Source organism: Ursus americanus, chromosome 3 (genome assembly GCF_024610735.1).
Source record: "Ursus americanus isolate L20-20 chromosome 3, mUrsAme1.1.p, whole genome shotgun sequence".
In the NCBI taxonomy this organism is placed as follows: Eukaryota; Metazoa; Chordata; class Mammalia; order Carnivora; family Ursidae; genus Ursus; species Ursus americanus.
In genome coordinates, this window is record NC_142129.1 from 93,888,742 (window position 1) to 93,908,464 (window position 19,723).

The 19,723-nt window shown below is 53.8% G+C and overlaps 1 protein-coding gene across 1 annotated transcript; it reads left to right on the forward strand.

Moving 5' to 3' along the window:
• Positions 1–591: 591 nt before the first annotated feature.
• PPIA (peptidylprolyl isomerase A) lies at positions 592–3,928 on the forward strand. Its single transcript, XM_045793563.2, has 5 exons — positions 592–744; positions 2,104–2,134; positions 2,309–2,397; positions 2,608–2,780; positions 3,593–3,928. The coding sequence occupies exons 1-5, from the start codon at positions 676–678 to the stop codon at positions 3,723–3,725; spliced, it is 495 nt and encodes a 164-aa protein (XP_045649519.1). The 5' UTR covers positions 592–675; the 3' UTR covers positions 3,726–3,928.
• The last annotated feature ends 15,795 nt before the right edge of the window (positions 3,929–19,723 follow it).

Genomic DNA, 19,723 nt, shown 5'->3' on the forward strand with positions numbered 1-19,723 from the left:
TGTCAACGTCCTCCTCCTGGAGAAAATTCAAGAGGACTGTGCAAGATATTTTCGGAAAGTAGGGCATTTTGGAAGCATTTCGTAACCTCTAAGACGGGGGCGGCGGTGCCTCCCATGAGCTGGAGAAGGAGGCGATGCCCAAGGCCACCCAGCGCCCCCAGCCGCGCGCGAGGTCGCGGGGGCGCGGGCCTGGTGGGACGCGGGCGACCTTGGCGGGCGGCGCGACCTTGAGGCCTGCGTTCGCCTCAGTTGCCCCCTCTGCGCAATGGGGACACGCCCTGGCCGCCGGGCTGCGTAGGCCCGCCCGCGCCGCAGCCTCGGTCTCCCTCCCGCCTGGCTCCCCCTCGGGCTCTGCCGGTCAGCCGGGCCTCACTCCCGGCTCCCGCACCCCGTCCCCGACCGGGTCCCCACGCCGCAGCGCCGACACGGAGCCCGCGGGCGGGAACCTGCCTGCGCCGCCAGCGCGCACGCGCGCCCCCGTCCCGCCCCTCCGGCGCCGTCTCCACTCATAGGCCAGCCGCCCCATCACTCCGACCGCTCCGCGCTCGCGATTGGCCAGGATCCGGGCGCGCGACCGGCCGTGGGCGGGGCCGGGCCGGCTATAAAAGGGTCCGCGGCGGGGCTCGTGCCGCCTTGCAGACGCCGCCGCTTCGGAGCCGCCCGCGCCGCCCAGCCATGGTCAACCCCACCGTGTTCTTCGACATCGCCGTGGACGGCGAGCCCTTGGGCCGCGTCTCCTTCGAGGTGGGCGGGCGGGGCGCACGGTGCGGACGGGCGCGGGCGGAGGGGCGCGGGCGGCCAGGGGGTGGCGGTGAATGGGGGTCGCGGGCGATCTGGTGGACAGACGGCCCCTGCCTGAGGAGGGCGGGCGGCGCGGCGCCATTTCCTGATGAGGGGCCATTTTGGGCGGCTGGGGGCGGCGGGGGAGGGGCGGCGGCGGACAAAGGCGGGGCGGCGGGGGAGGGGCGGCGCGCACGTGCTCGGGCCGGGCGCCCGGGGTGGGCAACGCCCGCAGGCGGGACGGCGGGGGCGCGGGGGGCGGCCTAGGGTACGGCGGTGGGGGGGTGACTGCGGAAGCGGTCGGCCCCGCCCGGCGGAAGCGTGCGGCGCCCCCGCCTTGCGCCGACGACGCCGGCCCCGCCCGCCCAACGGTTCCCCGGCGGCTGTGCGGGCCGAGCGGGCGGCGCAAGCGGACTGGCCAGGTCGCTCTCCGCACGTGGCGCTGCCCGGCCCCTCCCGGGAGCGCACCTGCGGGGATGGGGGGGAATCCCGTCCTGGGGGCTTCCGGCGGCGGATCCAGTCCCCGCGTCACCTCTCCTTGTCCCCCGCCCCGCAGCCGGGAGGGCGGGGCCCTGCGGGAGGCGCCTGTGTGTGCTTGCCGGCCAGTGCCGGGGCCGCTGGCCTGGGGTGCCCGATGGCCTGGGGGGGAACGGGTGGAGGTGCGGCAGCCCGGAGCTGCGGCGTGGGCCGCGGAGCGAGGGCTTCCTGGCAGGAACATCCGGAGACTCCGTACAGACACGCAGCGTTAGTTACGTGTAAAGTGGGCTCCGCGCCCAGCGGGGACTCCCGATCCAGGGCGCCCCGCCCGGAGAACCGACTAGGTGTTGGCGTCACGGGGGTTTGAGATCTTCCTAAGCTGGTCCTCCCGAAGGGCTTGGCTGTGCTCGGGACTCTGCGGCTGCACGAGCAGGTGGGGGGTGGCAGCTTGTTTCTGCGGGAGCGCTTGCGGCTCCTGAACACCCGCCTCCCTTGGGCGGCAGCTGCAGTCGGGGGAGGCGGTGCGCGCGCGAGGAGCCTGCGCGTGTTCGGGGAAGGTGTGAGGCACTGAGAAGCTGGGAGGCATGTTTTAGAAGCCTCACACTGACTCATTACTGGTGCTGGATTTTTGGCATGTCTGGGTCTCGTGTTGCCTAACGCAACCCCATAGGACCTCTAGGCTGCCGGGAACCGTTCTTCTTTGGGATTCACGATAATTACTGAAGAAGCATTTTCTTCTTCTAGTGAGAAAATGAATTTATGATTCAGAAGCCCCTAAAGACATGGCTACTAAGCAACAGAATACGCCAGCAGATGTTGTTAATTAACACTCATTTTCTCTTACAGCTGTTTGCAGACAAAGTTCCAAAGACAGCAGGTTAGTATGGGGTTTGAGGGGGGTTTTGGGTTTGTTTGGTGTTTTTTTTTTCTTGTTTTGTTTTTTAACTTCTTGAGGTATATATACCATTTTAAAAATTTGGGCGCGCGTGCGTGTTTGTGCATATATATGTATATGTATATGGTGTGTATTTTTGTTTGGTTTGGTTTTCAGAGAACTTCCGTGCTCTGAGCACTGGGGAGAAAGGATTTGGTTATAAAGGTTCCTGCTTTCACAGGATTATTCCAGGATTTATGTGCCAGGTATGAAATTCACTGGTCTGATCTGGGTGGTTTTCTTAATTTGAGCGTGAGCCAGAGTATTTCAGCATAGGTGTGTATGAGTTGTTTTCTACCATTTGAGTCTCAATTTCGGGAGTCAGTTTAAACTTGTGTTTTAATGTTGGATCCTTGCGGGTTGGCATGTTTTCTGATCACGCTGCCAGGAGTGACAGATTTTGCTCTCATTCACAGGGTGGGGACTTCACACGCCATAACGGAACTGGCGGCAAGTCCATTTACGGGGAGAAGTTTGATGATGAGAATTTCATCCTGAAGCACACGGGTCCTGGCATCCTGTCCATGGCCAACGCAGGACCCAACACAAACGGTTCCCAGTTCTTCATCTGCACTGCCAAGACCGAGTGGTAAGGGCAGAACACGGTGAAGGCAACCAGAGAGCGCTAATTCCTCGCTTTCCCCTTCCCTGTTTTCCATCTGAAGTAGCGGGAGGACGAGAGGAAGCTACAAATTCAGGTCCTGTGCTACAGAAAGCAAGATACTGGATTAGTGAGATGGTGCTCAGCCGAGTAGTTCAGTTGTGTGGTAATTTGGGGCCCCTTGCTGGCTTAGTCGCAGGAGGCTGGGATGCTTGATCTCAGAGTTGTACGTTCAAGCCCCACGTTGGGTGTAGAGGTTACTGACCAAAAAGTTCTTTTAAAGTTAAACACTTAAAACAACAAAAGAGTGGTACTTTTATTTGATTAGCATGTGCTTGTTGGTTCTTAGGGTCTTTTTATTTACGAGAAAGCACACGGGGCAGGTGGGGGGGGTGCAGAAAGGCTGTGAGAAGCAGACTCCCTACTCAGCAGGGAACCCGACTCGAGTCTATCCAAGGAACCCAGGATCATGACCAGAGCCGAAGGCAGTTGCTTAACTGAGCCACCCAAGTGCCCCCAGGGGTCCAGTCTAAGCGTAGGATTTTTGACAGCAGTTGGAGAATCTTACACCACCTTTTGAGACCTTTCCAGTCACCTGTGGTGGTGGTGCTGTTTGTTGAGCTAGATGAATGCGATGTTTACAGTGTTGAGCCAACGTGAGGTGGTCCTAAAGGCCGAGTACACCCCTTCTGATGTTCTCTCGGGTGTGCCATGTTGGGGTGCAGGCCCCCATTCCCCTCCCTGCACAGTGTGAGCCATTTCTTCGTCCCTGTCGGTGATGCTGGCCATTGTGTTTGCAGGTTGGACGGCAAGCACGTGGTCTTCGGTAAGGTCAAAGAGGGCATGAACATCGTGGAGGCCATGGAGCGCTTCGGGTCCAGGAATGGCAAGACGAGCAAGAAGATCACCATTGCTGACTGTGGACAGATCTAATAATTCTGACTTGTGTTTTATCTTAACTACCAGACCATTCCTTCTGTAGCTCAGGAGAGCACCCCTCCACCCCCACCTGCTCGAAATACCCCCAGAATCTCTGTGCTCTCACTGCAGTTCTGCGGGCTCCATGGTTCTTTCCCCCCAGGTCTAGCTGGATTGCAGAGTTCAGTTTATGATGATGAAATAAAACCTAAACCACATTTGTCTGTCCTTGTTGGGGGGGGGGGTCGGGGCTATACAGCTTTCATTCACAGCTGCAGGTTTGTTTGCTCCCCTGACTCAAGAAATAATTGGTGTGGGGTGTCTGTAAAGTATGTGGGGGCAGGAGATATACAAGCCAGGACTTGAACAGGTGGTGTGGTGACCAGGCTGGACCAGAGCTCTGGGCGGGGAGGGGGGCGCTGACTGCTCATCAAGGCACAAAGTGACTGCTGTAGGAACCAAGTCCTAACTCCTGTAACCCTTCATTTGGACAAGTCTGCCAGCACTCCTAACGGGGCACTAGGTTTCCCCCATTACTCACATAGGCTCTTTTAAGAGATTTTATGAGAAAATAAGCAGGAGGAGAGGGAGAAGCAGGCTCCCCACTGAGCAGGGAGCTCTGTGTGGGGTCAGATGTGGGACTTGGTCCTGAAGGCAGAAGTTTCCCTGACTTGAGCCCCCCAGGCTCACCTATGCCGTGTGTTCCAACTGCTGGCTGCACCTGGTTCTGGTTCACACATCTGTGGGGTGATTGCTGCTTTAGAGGTGCGCCATGTATCAGCAGGAGAGCTCGAGAAAGGTCTTTGGACCATGTTCCTAGAATAGCTGGATCCCGTTTACTTTGGGAATACAGAATTAGGGGGAAAGGTCAGCAATCAAGCCGAGCAATGACATGGTTGGTTGACAAAGTGATGGGGAAAGGCGTTAGGGGAGCTCAGTACTGTGCCTGCCCTGTGATAGGAGTCCCCACATCTGATAGGAGCTTCCCCCTCCTGGTCCTGCAGTCCCGCCGTCCTGGGAGCCTGATCATCCTGAGCCGGGAGGTGCTGTTGAGATGAGGCCCTTCCGGGTCGGGAGCTGGGCTTGAGACCAAGTGTGCAAACGTGCAGTAAGGAGCTCGCTGTGGGGGCTGAAGGGAGCCTGGTAAGGGTCTAGAACCACAAGCTAGGAACAGCCTCTGCTCCCCACTGGGGCCCTTGACCCAGCAGCCATTTCTGTCCGAATGGTATGCGAATGTCTGCAGTTTGCCCGGCTGCTGGCCGGTTCCCTGTGCACGAAGTGCTGGTGGCGCCTGCGGCTGTGTCGTTTTCTCCTGTCCTCCGGGGCTCCTGCGTGGGTGAGGATAGACGACCTTTCATCAACTCAGCCTGCCCTGGTCCCTTGGTTAACAGCTTAGTCCTCAATCATCCACACTGACCAGCGGTTGTCTGTTCAGCAGACCAATCCTGGACGGTGATGCCACGCACGTGCTGGGTGGCGGAAAAGTGACCGAAGGAGCTTCCTGTGTTAGCACAGGTACTGAGACCCCGCCAGGTCCCGAGTGGCTTTCCCGGAGAGCTGACCAAGCGAGGGGAGAGCTCACGGTGCGTACGACTGCTTCCTGTACGGAGTGCCTGACACGCGGCGTGTGTGTGAACAAGGTCTTGTTCGAGTGCGAGCCCTGGGGCCTCGCCCAGCTTGTGCCGAGAATCTTGGCGCCAAGGCTGGTGCTGGGCCCAGACGAGGCTCCCAAACAGCGGAGCAAACTGTGACACCTGACTGTAGACCCCGTCCTCACGTTCCTCCAGAGCAAGGAACTTCATCGACAGAAGCGTGTTGATTGGGTTGGTGATCTGCGGTGTGCCCAGCGTTGCGGAATGTGACGCGTCCTTTCCGTTCCTGTAGGTCAGGAGTCTGAGCACGATGCAGCTGAGGCCTCTCCGGGGCCAGGGGGAAGGGTCCCGAGGCCGGTGGCATCCAGCAGGAAGTCACAGTCCTCACAACATGTCACACACATGCCATCCCACCACGGTCGCTATGTTCCGTTGGGTCCGGCCCACACTCGAGGGAAGGGGACCGCACAAGGGCACGTAGACCCGGGGAGTGGGGATCCTCAAGGGCCACCTTTAGAAGTTGCCCAACATCAGGGCACCAAGTGGGCCCGAAAGAAGAGCAGCAGTCAGTCTGTCTTACCCATCCTCAGCGGTGTGGTCCTGGTTCCCTCGCCACAGGCAGCCATGGTTCTGATCTTTGTGCCTGTCGATCTCCAGTGCCATGTATCTCCCCGAAAACATACTGGGCTTGGTTTTCAAAAAGAGAGAGGTAAGCTCAAAACTACACCGTCAGGGTAAATCAGTGCTCCCTGAGGAAGGCCCCCAGGAGAAGGCAGGACGGGCAGGGTCTGGATTACAGTATGACCTCAGCGTCCCCATGCCCAGGGGAGCTGGCCAGATGTGCTCCCTGGACAGCAGGGCTCACCCAATGCCTTCCTCACCTCTGAAAGTGGGGCAGAATCCATAGAATCCGCGGTATCCGGTCCATATTCAGGTTTTCCCCATTGGCCTTGGAATGAGTTTGTTACAGTGTGATTCCCCTACAATCGGAATGCCTTCTATAAAGCCCTTCTCGGCCCAGCCAGGACCCAGCCCAGGCCCCATATCAGGTTCTGTGTCTCTGGCTTCTTTAAATCCACAATGGTCCTTCCACTTTTTTTGTGTACTATAATTTCTATTAATTTAATTGAGATTATAATTATACACCATAAAATTCACCCTTCTTAAGAGAATAATTGTCAGTGAACTTACTGAATTGGGCAATAGTCACCATAATCTATCGCCCCAGGAAGACCCCATCCTTGGGCCCATGTGCTGTCACGCCCACTTCCATGGGAGTGGGGGGGCCGGATCCCAGGACCCTGAGATCATGACCTGAGCAGAAGGCAGACACTTCACCCACTGAGCCCCCCAGGCACCCCGGCCTACACTTTTTCTTTATGTCATTGGCTCCTTAAGTAGCCCGGACGTTGACTCCACGGAACGCCCTTGATTCCGGAGCTGCCCGATGTCACCTGTCCATGTACTTACTTCCTTGTTCCTCGGTAAACCGGAGGTGAGGCTGAGAATGTTAGTCTCGAGTTGACCATTTGTAGCAGGGAGACTCTGTGGCTGATGCTGTGTGTCCTCGATCCTGCCTCTTGTAGGGTACACACGACCTCAGGCCGACTCTGCAGTGAGGCGGCCCTGCCCTCCGCACGGCCCCACTGGAAGGGCCTCTGTCCTCTTCCCAGCGAGCAGCTGACGTGTGGGCGACACTCGGCCTCCGTGTGAAGACTGTTCCCAGACCTTCTGCCTGGCTGCTCTGCGTTACCATCAATTAATGGTCTTGGCCTGAAGCAATTATTACTCTGAAGCTATAAAAATAGAGTAAATTTCGAATCTCTCCTTCTTCTGATTACTAAGGACTCACGGATTTTTACTCAACCTGTTACAAACAGTATCATTTTTGAGACTCACACCGTCCCCCACTGGATAGCGCAAACCTCTCTGAGCTGACCTCTGTGTGGCTTCAATCTGGTGGCCGCAGTCGGTGAGCCCTCCCTGGGGCAGCCCTCCCTGGGGCAGCTCCCACTGCCGCAGTCACAACAGGGTCTGGGGAGAGAAGGAGGAGATGCATGCATCCAAAAGTCACCATCTAGGGGCGCCTGGGCGGCTCATTGGGTTAAGTGTCTGCCTTCGGCTCAGGTCATGGTCTCAGAGTCCCGGGTCAGGGTCCCTACTCAGCAGGGAGCTTGCCTCTCCCACTGCCCCTCCCCTCCCCCTCTTGGGCTCTCTCTCTCTCTCTCTCTCAAATAAATAAAATTAAAAAAAAAAAAAAACACCAGAAAAGGGGTGCCTGGGTGGCTCAGTCTGCCTTCGACTCACGTCAATGATCCTAGGGTCCTGGGATCGAGCCCCCCATCGGGCTTTCTGCTTGGCGGAAAGCCTGCTTCTCCCTCTCCCTCTGCTACTCCCCCTGCTTGTACTCCCTCTCAAATAAATAAAATCTTTTAAAAAAATTATTAAAAAATAAAAATAAAAAAACAAAACCAAAAAAACAAAAGTCACCACCTAAACTTGGGTGGATACATTCGTCTTTTCCACAGCCCTACAGTTGGTCTGTAAGCTCCCGTTCTGGGCTCCCTGGACAGTAACTGCTCACTGCGGCTCATGGACCTCCGGGGCCCTGGAGGACTCCAGGGTGCACGTGTGTTTCTGCTGTCTCCTCCCTCCTCCTCCCCGTCCTCCAACTGGACTGTTTCGAAGCAAATTCCAGATACATGCATGAATGTCTTAGCACGTAGTGTGTCTCCAGAAGATATGAATTTGCATTTTTAACATAACCAAAATACCGCTATTTGCATCTAAAATAATGATTCCTTAATATCATCAACTATCCAATCACTTCCCCGTGTTTTCAACTGTCTCGCAAGTGTTTTTACTCCCAGTTGGAATAGTTTATCCCTGTTCATTAGAAAGTGGATCCAAATAAGATCCATGGATCTTGCATTTTTAAAGGGTCGGTTTCACTGTGCACTGAGTATAGACTGTGCAGAGGGGGCCTCTGGGGCCGCCGCGTCATCCAGGGTGAGTGGTGTGCTGGGACCAGTGTGAGGTGGTCACCAGTGAAAATTTACATTCATGGCAGGGGTACCTTTTATTGATTGATTTTGCCAATGAAAGATGAATTTATTCAAGAATAAAAGATTTGCAGGCACGCCTGCATGGCTCAGTCGGTTGAGCGTCTGACTCTTGATTTTGGCTCAGGTCGTGATCTCAGGGTCCTGGAATCGAGTCCCATGTCCGGCTTTGGGCTCAGTAGAGTCTAATGGAGATTCTCTCTCTCCCTCTGCTCCTCCCCACTCCAACTTGTGCATGTGCACTCTCTCTCTCTAAGTAAATGAATCTTCTTTTTTTTAAAAAAGATTTTATTTATTTATTTGAGAGAGTGAGCACGAATGGGGGGGAGGGGCAGAGGGAGATGCAGGTTCCTCGCTAAGCAGAGAACCTGAATCGGGACCTGATGACCTGAGCAGAAGGCAGACGCTTCACCAGCTGAGCCACCCAGGGGCCCCATAAATAAATATTTTTTAAAAAATGATTTGCAATCTGGGAAAAACAAGCTGTGGCCAAACCCAAGGCAAGTCCTGGCAGGATTACTTTTTTAAGTGGGCTCCATACCCAGTGTGGGGCTTGAACTCACAACCGGAGACCAAAAGCTGGAAACAGTGTAAATATCCATCACAGGGGACTAGTTACACGAATGACAGTAACTTGTTAATTTATAGTAGCCTTTCCGATCATATTCCTTTACTATCCTGAACTCATCATTTTCTTACCTACACGATTTTGCAAAATCACGTGTCCTGAGTGAGCACGACGGGAGAAGGGAGGGAAGTCACTGATAGGGATGTCATGCATTTCGCTCTGAATGCTTGTGTCCAGGCAGAGGCCACTCCTGGGCGCAGTGGGAGACTGGGTTGCACCCCGTCATGCACACAAGCACAGGGGTGCACGCTGGGTGTCCCCAATCCCGTGGGTGCCATCACACGGCTTGCAGCAACGGTGATCACGCTTTCTTCTGATGGCCCGCGGAGGGAGGCCTGGGAAATGCCGGGATGCTAACGTTTTCAACCACCCAGCGCAGACCCTGTGTGTTTACATGTAAAAGGGATTTCTAGACTCGGGTCATCATATACGAGATTCTCGTGTGCACAGACAGCTGGCAGATGGTCGAGCGCCAGGGGGGTGGTCTCATGCACTTCGAGGGGTCCAGCCCCGCCCCATCCATCTCCAGGGGCACTCTTCCCAGGAGCTCCCTCACTAAACATCACTGACAATCATAGGCTGTACCTGTTAAACAATGTAGTACATCTCCCAAATAGCCTCCAATAAACTTTAGAAGAAGAAAATCAAAGTAAAGAGCAGGAGGACGCCATATAACATATGGTACAGTTTCTGCGAAAAGCAGAGTGGAATGTATTTTGGGACTCATCTGTGCCTAGAATACTCTTGGGAGCGGCCGGAAGAGCGGGGTCCCCGCAGGTGCCGCCACGCACCCATTTTACCTGCATTACACAGTGAGAGTCTCAAACACACACATTCCAAAATGAATCAGTAGAACTGGCTCACTTCAAAATGCTTCATGTAGACAAAGCTATTGCTGAAAAATTCCATTTTGTTCATTATCCCGTTATTAGGCGTTTTTCAAAAACGAAAGCTAGAGATCACCCAGACAGCACGCCGACAGCGAGACACCCTTGTCTTTGTGAGCATCCCCAGGTCTTCAGTTGGCGCCTTGCTCAGGCTGAGGAAGGACTGTCCTGGGCCACGCTGCGGACTCTCCCGCCATCGGGCTCCAAGGGTGAACTGGAAAGTGTTGGTTAGAGACTCCTGACTGGTATAGACACCTTAAACATGGGATTTTTTTTTTTTAAAGATTTTTTTTTTTTTTATGTGACAGAGAGACAGCCAGCGAGAGAGGGAACACAGCAGGGGGAGTGGGAGAGGAAGAAGCAGGCTCACAGCGGAGGAGCCCGACGTGGGACTCGATCCCTGCACGCCGGGATCACGCCCTGAGCTGAAGACAGACGCTTTAACGACTGCGCTACCCAGGCGCCCCGGGATTTTTTTTTAAAGATTTTTATTTATTTATTTGAGAGATGGAGAGCACAAGCAGGGGGAGCAGCAGGCAGAGGGAGAGGGAGAAGCAGACTTTGCGCAGATAGCCCAATGCGGGGGTCGATCCCAGGACCCCGAGATCATGACCAGACCCGAAGGAAGATATTTAACCGACCGAGCCACCCAGGGGCTCCAAACACGGCATTTTTACTCCAAACAGACCCGCAGGGCCCGCCACTAGGGTGTCTGCACCGCCTTTCGACCCTTGCAAACCCCGGATCTTTCCCAGCTGCCTCAGGCCACTCATTTCTCAAGCAGGAGTTTGTGTTCATGGGCTCTTTCCAAACCTACTGGTCATAGAAATTACTACTTATTTCATAATGGATTTACATAATTGTTAACCGAATTGCATACTTAAAATAGTTATGACTCACTTGCTTACACAGATCTGGGAAGAAATCAAATGGATTCTTGGTAAACCCAGAAAGGAGGCAATAGCTTTTTTTTTTTTTATGATTAAATGTTTTTATCTTACTTTATTTTTATTTTTTTTGATTTTTTATTATATTATGTTAGTCACCATATAGTACATCCCCGGTTTCCGATGTAAGGCTCGATGATTCATTAGTTGCGTATAACACCCAGTGCACCATGCAATATGTGCCCTCCTTACTACACATCACCGGCCTATCCCATTCCCCCACCCCCCTCCCCTCTGTAGCCCTCAGTTTGTTTCTCAGAGTCCATAGTCTCTCATGGTTCATTCCCCCTTCTGATTACCCCCCCTTTCTTTATCCCTTTCTTCCCCTACCGATCATCCTACTTCTTATGTTCCATAGATGAGAGAAATCATATGATAGTTGTCTTTCTCTGCTTGACTTATTTCACTTAGCATTATCTCCTCCAGTGCCATCCATGTTGCAGCAAATGTTGAGAACTCGTTCTTTCTGATAGCTGAGTAATATTCCATTGTATATATGGACCACAACTTCTTAATCCAGTCATCTGTTGAAGGGCATCTCGGTTCCTTCCACGATTTGGCTACTGTGGACAATGCTGCTATGAACATTGGGGTGCATATGGCCCTTCTCTTCACTACGTCTGTATCTTTGGGGTAAACACCCAGTAGTGCAATGGCTGGATCATAGGGTAGCTCAATTTTTAACTTTTTAAGGGACCTCCACACTGTTTTCCAGAGTGGCTGTACCAACTTGCATTCCCACCAACAATGTAGGAAGGATCCCCTTTCTCCACATCCTCTCCAACAATTGTTGTTTCTTCCCTTGTCTATTTTAGGAGGCAATAGCTTTTGACATGTGAGCCTGTTTATACGCGGCCCAGTGCACCTGTCATGCCAACGACACAGGTGATACCAAATGATGCTCCCACAGATGCCAGCGCCGTGATCTCCCCATTCTGCCTCTTCACAGAAAGTACTGGTGGCGTCCAGGACCCCGTTCCCTCTCCCCCCGCGGGTGCCGTGCTCCAGTGCATCGTGCATCCCCCTGATGAGACATTCTGGCCAGTGTTCTGGGCCCTGAAATCACGCACGGCCAGGATGATGACACGGGGGCCGGGGGGGGTGTCGTTAAACTCAACTTACGTCCAGTTTTGCTGCCCATTTGTCTGCTGGGAGCCCGGAGGTCACTGACCTCTCCGTGAAATAATCCAGACAGCTGAGAAGTTACACCCGCGCTCGGCAAACTGCAAAAGAAGGCATTTTCTTCCCCTGAAGATCTCTCGCGTCCTTAGGCTGATCTGGTGCTCCAGAGTGCATGGGGAGGGGGCAGAGCTCTTGAGGGCCCAGAGTCTTTCTGAAGCCCCCTCCCTGTCCCTGAGGCCCTGCTGGGGGGTGGGGGTGCTCGGAGGGGCCAGGAGGGCCATGAGGACCTCGTGCTGCAGGCCCCGCAGTGCGGCTCACCCTCAGCGCCCTCTCCTAGGCTGGGGAATGGAAACCAGCGCCAGGGCCCGGCACAGATGCCTGGGGGGCAGAGCGCCCGCCTCAGCTGGTCAGATCGCTTTGCATCAGGCACACGGCGACGCGTGTCCAGAGTGAGTGGTGTCCTGTTCACCGGTCACATGGCCAAGCCCGTATCTGCACCTGCATTCCAAACCCCTTTCTGTTCCAGGTCAGAGCTTTTCAAAGGAAGGGTTCCCCGCTCCCCGCTCCTGTGGAGGGCTGGCCGGCAGAGCCAGAGGCCGGCCTCGGGTCTTTCCTCTCCGTGCTTTGGTTCAATGATAAGTATCGGGAGATCCTGACGGCAGCAAAGCCCACAGCAGAGTGCTGGGGAGCAGGGCCAGGACTGCAGGGCCCAGGCAAGACTCCGCTAAGCCATCAGGCAAGCCAGGAGCAGCTCTGGTCGGACTGAATGCAGAAGGCTTGCATGAAGGATGCAGCAATTCATCTTTCAAACCTTGCTCAGTGGAATTTTTATTTGTTAAAAAAAAATGAGCGGGAACGTTGGCTAGGCTCTCTTACCCACGTTTGCAAATGGGATGAACGTGGGTGCCTGTCTTGGGTTGGGCTGGAGAAACAGGAAGCGTTCCTTCTCTTGGCGCCGAAGAAAGGAGGAAGGTGGTAGAAGCCAGGACCAGACTAGGGTTTCTCTCAAGAACAATGTGTGGGGGACGCCTGGGGGGCGCAGTTGTTAAGCTTCTGCCTTCAGCTCAGGGCGTGATCCCGGCGTTCTGGGATGGAGCCCCACATCAGGCTCCTCCGCTATGAGCCCGCTTCTTCCTCTCCCACTCCCCCTGACTGTGTTCCCTCTCTCGCTGGCTGTCTCTCTGTCAAATAAATAAATAAAATCTTTAAAAAAAAAAAAAAAGAACGTGTGGATTTGAAACGGTTCCCTTTGCCCTCTGGCAGCGGGCATTTCTGACCATGCCCGGGGCCCGCGGTCGTGCGAAGTGCTGCCTGGTTTGGGAAAAGTTCTCCCGCTTTTGCCTGCACGAGGTTCTTCCCCCAGGCCCTTTGTCCTGGGCTGTGCTGACGCAGGCCTCACGCTCCTCTGCAGAATACGGTGAGGTGCGTCTACGCAGACACACCCACATCTCCTCAGCATCCTGCATGTTCAGGTGACCTGTCCTAAGCTCTCTCCCCCTTCACCCCGTCCTCCATCCTCTCCAAGGCCGCCAGGCTCCTCCTCACACTCTCAGACCACAGCCTCCCCTAGGGGCTCGCTGTGTAGACACGGGAACTCCACGGAGGCAGAGAGTTGAGGAGCACAACTCACAAAACGCCACCCGTTCGGTCAGATCTGACCCCTACCCTTCCTGCAGAGCGCTTGTCTCAGCCCGCAGCATGCGCCTGCGGCGTCCTCGCCTGGAGCCGGTGCTGCCCGGGAATGCGTCCTTCCCTCCCCCTGGTCCGGTCCCCACTGCTGGCAAGGCCCTGTCTGTCACTTGCTCAAACTTTCCCGGGTCCCCCACCCCTCAGCTGAGCTCTCCTCGTCTGAACTCGGAGGTGTTCCTATTTGGACCCTTTTGAACATTTCAAAATATTTTTTAAAATTTTACACGCTTTGAACAAATCTTAAAAGGTGTTACTTGATAAAGTGATCTGTGGACTGTGGGAGGGGCAGCACCAGTCCTTGGGGGCCCCGTTGTATGCAGTATGTGGCTTCATGCGCCTGTCCTTGAGTGAGGCCACCAGAGAGCCACTGAGGGCCCGCACGTGAAACTGCTTTGGTGAGAGCGCCCCCCTCGCAGGACAACGAAGAGCCGAAGAGCCGGGGATGGAAGGAAGTCACGCCTGCTGACAAAGGCACGGAATCCGGCCGCAGAGCACTTGGCAGAGGAAGGGCTTCACGGGGTGCACGGACTCAGCCCAGGAACCGGGTGACACATTAAAAGGGAGGGATTTGGGGGCCATGAATCTGGCAGTGACGCGTCGCATGGGTTGGAACAGGGAGGCTGGGCGGGACATGACCTGGTGGCCTGGGTGGGGAGCGGGGAAGGGTCCGGCTTGGGGCATTTGCAGGAGGAACTGCGAGCCTCCAAGATCAGGATGTGTGCTCTAGAAAGTGGGAAGTCGAAGCTGCTTCCATGAGACGTGTGGGGAGTAGCATGGAGGCTGTGCTCACCGTCGGGGCAGAAGACAGGAGGGAAGGGGAGGGAGGAGATGGGATGGGAATCCAGCACGGACTGAGGCCCCTGATGGATCCGGGAGGAAATAGCTCGTCTGGGGCCTGGGAGGGACTCGCAGGGCTGGTTGGACACTGGCCGGGGAGGCTGTGTGCCGGGACTGTCGGCGGAGCCCTGCCTTCTGGCCTCGATGGCCGTAGGGAGCCGCTGCTTCTGGGCCACGGAGGTTCGCGTATGTCCCACACCTGCAGATTCCAGAGCGCTTTGTGACCCACCAGACAGACACAAGACGACCTATGCTCACAGGGCCCCCGGGCTGTCATGCCAGGGGTTAGACTGAGCTCTTCCGAGTGACGTCCAGACCTGTGTTAATCACATTTTCCATACAAAGCTCTGAGCAAACCAGAGCAGGGCCTGCACAGCCATGGGCCGGCGGCAGAACCCCCCCCCCCCCGCGTGCCGTGGTGCCCCCCGTGTCACCGGGGCCTGGAACCAGTCAGACTGGCCTGAGTTCAAACGCCGGCTCTGCGGCCAGCCGGAGCCAGCTAGCGAACGTCCGTGGATCCCGACTTCTTCGCTTTCTCAGATTGATTTAGGGGCTTAGAGACAAAACCATAGAAGTCGTGTGGGGAGTTTTCAAAGAAAATGTGTTGTGACCTTCCCTATCTACAGAAAGGAATTCTAAGCTTGGAGCCTCACCCGATCACAAATTAACTCCCTAGCTGGTCGACTAACTGGTAAATTGAGGCAAAGCCTATTTTTGTGGAGTGAGGGTGGCCTTCACCTTTGACACGTTTCAGGTTGACTCCTTCCCTTGGGATTCCTTTACGAGCCCCAAACTGAGAAATGGATGACAATGCTACCCCTTCCGCCCCCGTGCCCTCACCCTTGCCAGCGCCCACACCCGCTCAAACTCCGACCTCAGCTGGGGACGGCTGCGAGGATGGACAGGGGGGCAATGCTCATTACCTGAAGGCCAAACAGATAGAATGCGTACAAAGGGGCACCTGGGTGGCTCACTTGGTGGAGTGTCCTACTTCGGCTCGGGTCATGATCTCAGGGTCCTGGGATCGAGCCCCGTGTCAGGTTCCTCGCTAGCAGGGAGCCTGCTTCTCCCTCTCCCTCTGCTCCTACTTATGCTCTCTCTCAAATAAATAAATAAAATTTTAAAAGATTTTATTTATTTATTTGACAGAGAGAGAGACAGCCAGCGAGAGAGGGAACACAAGCAGGGGGAGTGGGAGAGGAAGAAGCAGACTCCAGCAGAGCAGAGAGCCTGATGTGGGGCTTGATCCCCGAACCCTGGGATCACGTCCCGAGCCAAAGGCAGATGCTTAACAACTGAGCCACCCAGGCGCCCCTGCATGATTTTAACTTTTGTACATGTTAAAAATTTTTCATAATAACATGTGGTCAAAAAAGAACCACTACACTACCAACAAAATAAAGAGGCAACATACTCAATGGAAGATATTTGCAAACTATCTATCTGAAAAGGGGTCTAATACCCAAAATACAGAAAGAACTCATATAATTCCATGGCAAATAAACAATTCAATTCACGATGCCCAGCTGGCTCATTTGGTAGAGCGTGTGACTCTTGATCTCAGGGTTGTGAGTTCAAGTCCCATGTTGGGTGTAGAAATTACTTAAAAATAAAATCTTAAAAAAAAAAGATGGGCAAAAAAAAAAAATGTGCAGAGGACTTGAATACACGTTTTCCCAAAGCATACACATGGCCAACAGGTGCTACGTGACAGGTGCTCAGCATCACTCATCATGAGGGAAACGCAGAGCCAAACCACAAGATACCACGTCACAGCTGTCAGAAGGGCTGGTATGTGGGGTGCAGGTGAGGATGCGGGAAAAAGGAACCCTCGTGCGCCGTTGGGGGGAGTGCAAACTGCTGCCGCCACTCTGGGGAACAGGACAGAGGGTCCTGAAAAGATTAAAACCAGAATTCCCGTGTGATCCAGCAATCCCACTTCTGGCTCTTTATCCGTAGAACACACCAGCTTGGAAAGATCCCTGCACCCCTGTGCTCCCTGCGGCGTTCCGTAGAACAGCCAAGCTATGGAGGTGACTTCAGTGTCCATTGGCGGACAGCTGGATGGTGTGTGGATGTGCACTGGCCTACTAAGCCCTAAACACCAGGGGTATCTTGCCACTGGCGACCACACGGACTGGAGGGGATTATGGCAAGCGAAAGGAATCAAACACTGTATGATCGCGACAGCGGGGTGGTCGCCGCAGTTCCGGGGGGATGGGAGTGGAAGAAATGGGTGAACTGGTTTGTTTGTTTAAATAAACTGAAAAACAAAAGTAGCAGTGCATGGAGAAATAAAATAACTTAGCAGGGAAGACCCGCAGGAGAGCGGCAGGTCCGCGCATGCGTGCCAGCTGTCGGGGCCCTACTGACTCAGGCACGCTCTCTTCCTTCCGGATGGTCTCAGATCCCCGGGTGCGTAGGGTGCGTTTGCAAATAGATCTAAGGTCTATGTATACAATGAACACTGTGTTAATGAAGGTGAAAGAAAAGAATGAGAGGTTTTCTTTTAAAGCCTAAGTACGTGCATTTTTGTTCACCCTTCCTTTAGTGACTGGGAGTGGGGGCACCATGTGAGTCCCAAGAGTTTCCAGATGGGATTTCTGGCTTTTTTCCCCTTCAATTACTTGTATTTCTTGATAAAGCAGTTATATTATCAGAGCAACTTCTTGAAGTATCCATGTCATGATTCTCCAGTCCAAATAAAGCTGAACAAATAGTTTGAAACAAACAAACAAAAACATGGGGTGCCCGGCTGGCTCAGTCAGTAGAGGGCGCCACTCTTGATCTCGTGAATTCCAGCCCCGAGTTGGGCGTTATTGTTGATGTAAAAATAAAATCTTTTTTTTTTTTTAAGATTTTATTTATTTATGTGACAGAGAGACAGCCAGCGAGAGAGAGAACACAGCAGGGGAGTGGGAGAGGAAGAAGCAGGCTCCCAGCGGAGAAGCCCGATGTGGGACTCGATCTCAGAACGCCGGGATCACGCCCTGAGCCGAAGGCAGACGCTTAAAGACTGCGCTACCCAGGCGCCCCTAAAAATAAAATCTTAAAAATAAAAAGCAACAAAGAAAACCAAAAACGAAGCTCACAGACACTGAGAATAGATGGGCGGCTGCCAGAGGTGGGGAGCGGGCAAAATGGGTGCAGGGCGGCCGCAAGGTGCAAACTTCCAGTGATCAAATGAGTGAGGCCTGGGGGCGGACTGTGCAGCGTGGCAGCTACCGTGACCAGTACTGCGTGGTGACGACGTCAACGGCACGTAATTGTCGTGGTCGTCACCCTATGTACAAATCTGGAATCATGATGTTGTACACCTGCAACTACTATGTTGAATTCCGACTATACGTCAAGAAAAAAAAACCACAATAAATTCCGCAGCTGGTGCACAAGCCAGTAGGTATGACCTTTCTCATCTCCACTTCGATCAGACACTCTCAGGGCACTAAGTCCCCGTATGAACGCCATTCCTCGTTCTCAGGACATAATTCACGTTCCACCTCCCACATCTTAGAGATCGTCTTCTCTGAAGTGCTACCGCATGCATCTGGACTGCGCTATGGAAAACACAGGGCTGCAGCTATCTTTTAAAAAGTTCAGATGTTACGGGGCACCTGGGCGGCGCAGTCGGTTGAGCGTGTGACTCTTGGTTTTGGCTCAGGTTGTGATCTCAGGGTCATGGGATCAAGCCCCGTGCTCAGTGAGGAATCTGCTTGTTTCTCTCTTCCTCTCCCCCTCCCCCCTGCGCTCTCTAAATACATAAATCTTGGGGCTCCTGGGTAGCTCAGTTGGTGAAGCAGCTGCCTTTGGCTCAGGTCACCATCCTGGACTCCTGGGATTGAGCCCCACATCAGGCTCCCTGGTCGGTGGAGTCTGCTTCTCCCTCTCCCTCTGCTCCTCCCCCCTCTCATGCTCTCTAATAAATAAATAAAATCTTAAATAATAATAAAATACATAAATCTTTTTTAAAAAGTTTAGATGTTAGAGTGGGTCTTATTTTTTTAATTTTAATTTATTTTTTAGAGACGGAGGGGGGCAGAGGCAGAGAGAAAGAGAATCTTAAGCAGACTCAATGCTGAGTGGAGAGCCCAATGGAGGACTCCATCCCGAGACCTGAAGACCATGACCCGAGCTGAAATCAAGTCATTCAACCAACTGAGCCACTCAGGTGCCCTGAGGGTCTCTTTTTTTTTTAATATAAAAAACCTCTTTTTTTCAGGATGCCTGGGTGGCTCAGTTGGTTAAGCATCTGCCTTCAGTTCAGGTTGTGATCCCAGAGTCCCAGGATCGAGTCCTGCATTGGGCTCCTTGCTCAGCGGAGAATCTGCTTCTCCCTCGGCCCCTCACCCCACTCACGCTCTTGCACGCACACGCACGCTCTCTCAAATAAATAAAATCTTAAAAAAAAATTCTTCTGGGGCGCCTGGGTGGCACAGCGGTTAAGCGTCTGCCTTCGGCTCAGGGCGTGATCCCGGCGTTCTGGGATCGAGCCCCACGTCAGGCTCCTCCGCTATGAGCCTGCTTCTTCCTCTCCCACTCCCCCTGCTTGTGTTCCCTCTCTCGCTGGCTGTCTCTATCTCTGTCAAATAAATAAATAAAATCTTTAAAAAAAAATTCTTCAAAATATGTGCTGAGATGATCCAATCAGAATTTGAAATTTTCTTATCCTGCCTTGTAAATCAAAGAGCAAAAGCTCTGTACAGAATTCCGGATGCAGAAGGAACACAAGGGGATCCCCCACCGGCAACCCCCAATGGAAGCCTGTCTCCTCAGGGCAGGGACAGTTCACGGGGGTCAGGACTCCCTGGGACAAGCTGAGGCGTCTGTAGGGTGCATGGAGGGGGCTGGTGCACCCCGACCCACCATCAGTGCTCACACAGCAAGAGGAGACACAGGCAGGCATTAGGTGCCCCCTGACGTGATCCAACAAGTACACAATGTCACCTAGGAGTTATTTTTGTGAGAAAGCAAAATGGAATAAAACCCAAGCCCTCTAGACCTGTCAGCGTACAGGAAATCTAGGGCACAGAGAAACATCTTAAATACCATTAGGATGCTTGCATTCAGTAAAATCCAGAGACAATTCTGTAGAGAAAACAAGACAGTTTCTTCAAAATGAAATTGTAAGAAAAACAAAGAGGGAAGAGAAACCTATAGATTAAAAAGGAACAGAGGCATCAACGAGATGTAAGCTATAGAACACGCCGGGGGCCCGGCTGACTCAGTCGCTGGAGCGCGCGACTCTTCAT

Coding starts and splice junctions, on each gene's coding strand:
- PPIA (XM_045793563.2), top strand. CDS start 676: ATGGTCAACCCCACCGTGTTCTTCGACATCGCCGTGGACGGCGAGCCC. Junction 2,135..2,308: donor CAAAGTTCCAAAGACAGCAG/GTTAGTATGGGG, acceptor TTTGGTTTTCAG/AGAACTTCCGTGCTCTGAGC. Junction 2,781..3,592: donor TGCACTGCCAAGACCGAGTG/GTAAGGGCAGAA, acceptor TTGTGTTTGCAG/GTTGGACGGCAAGCACGTGG.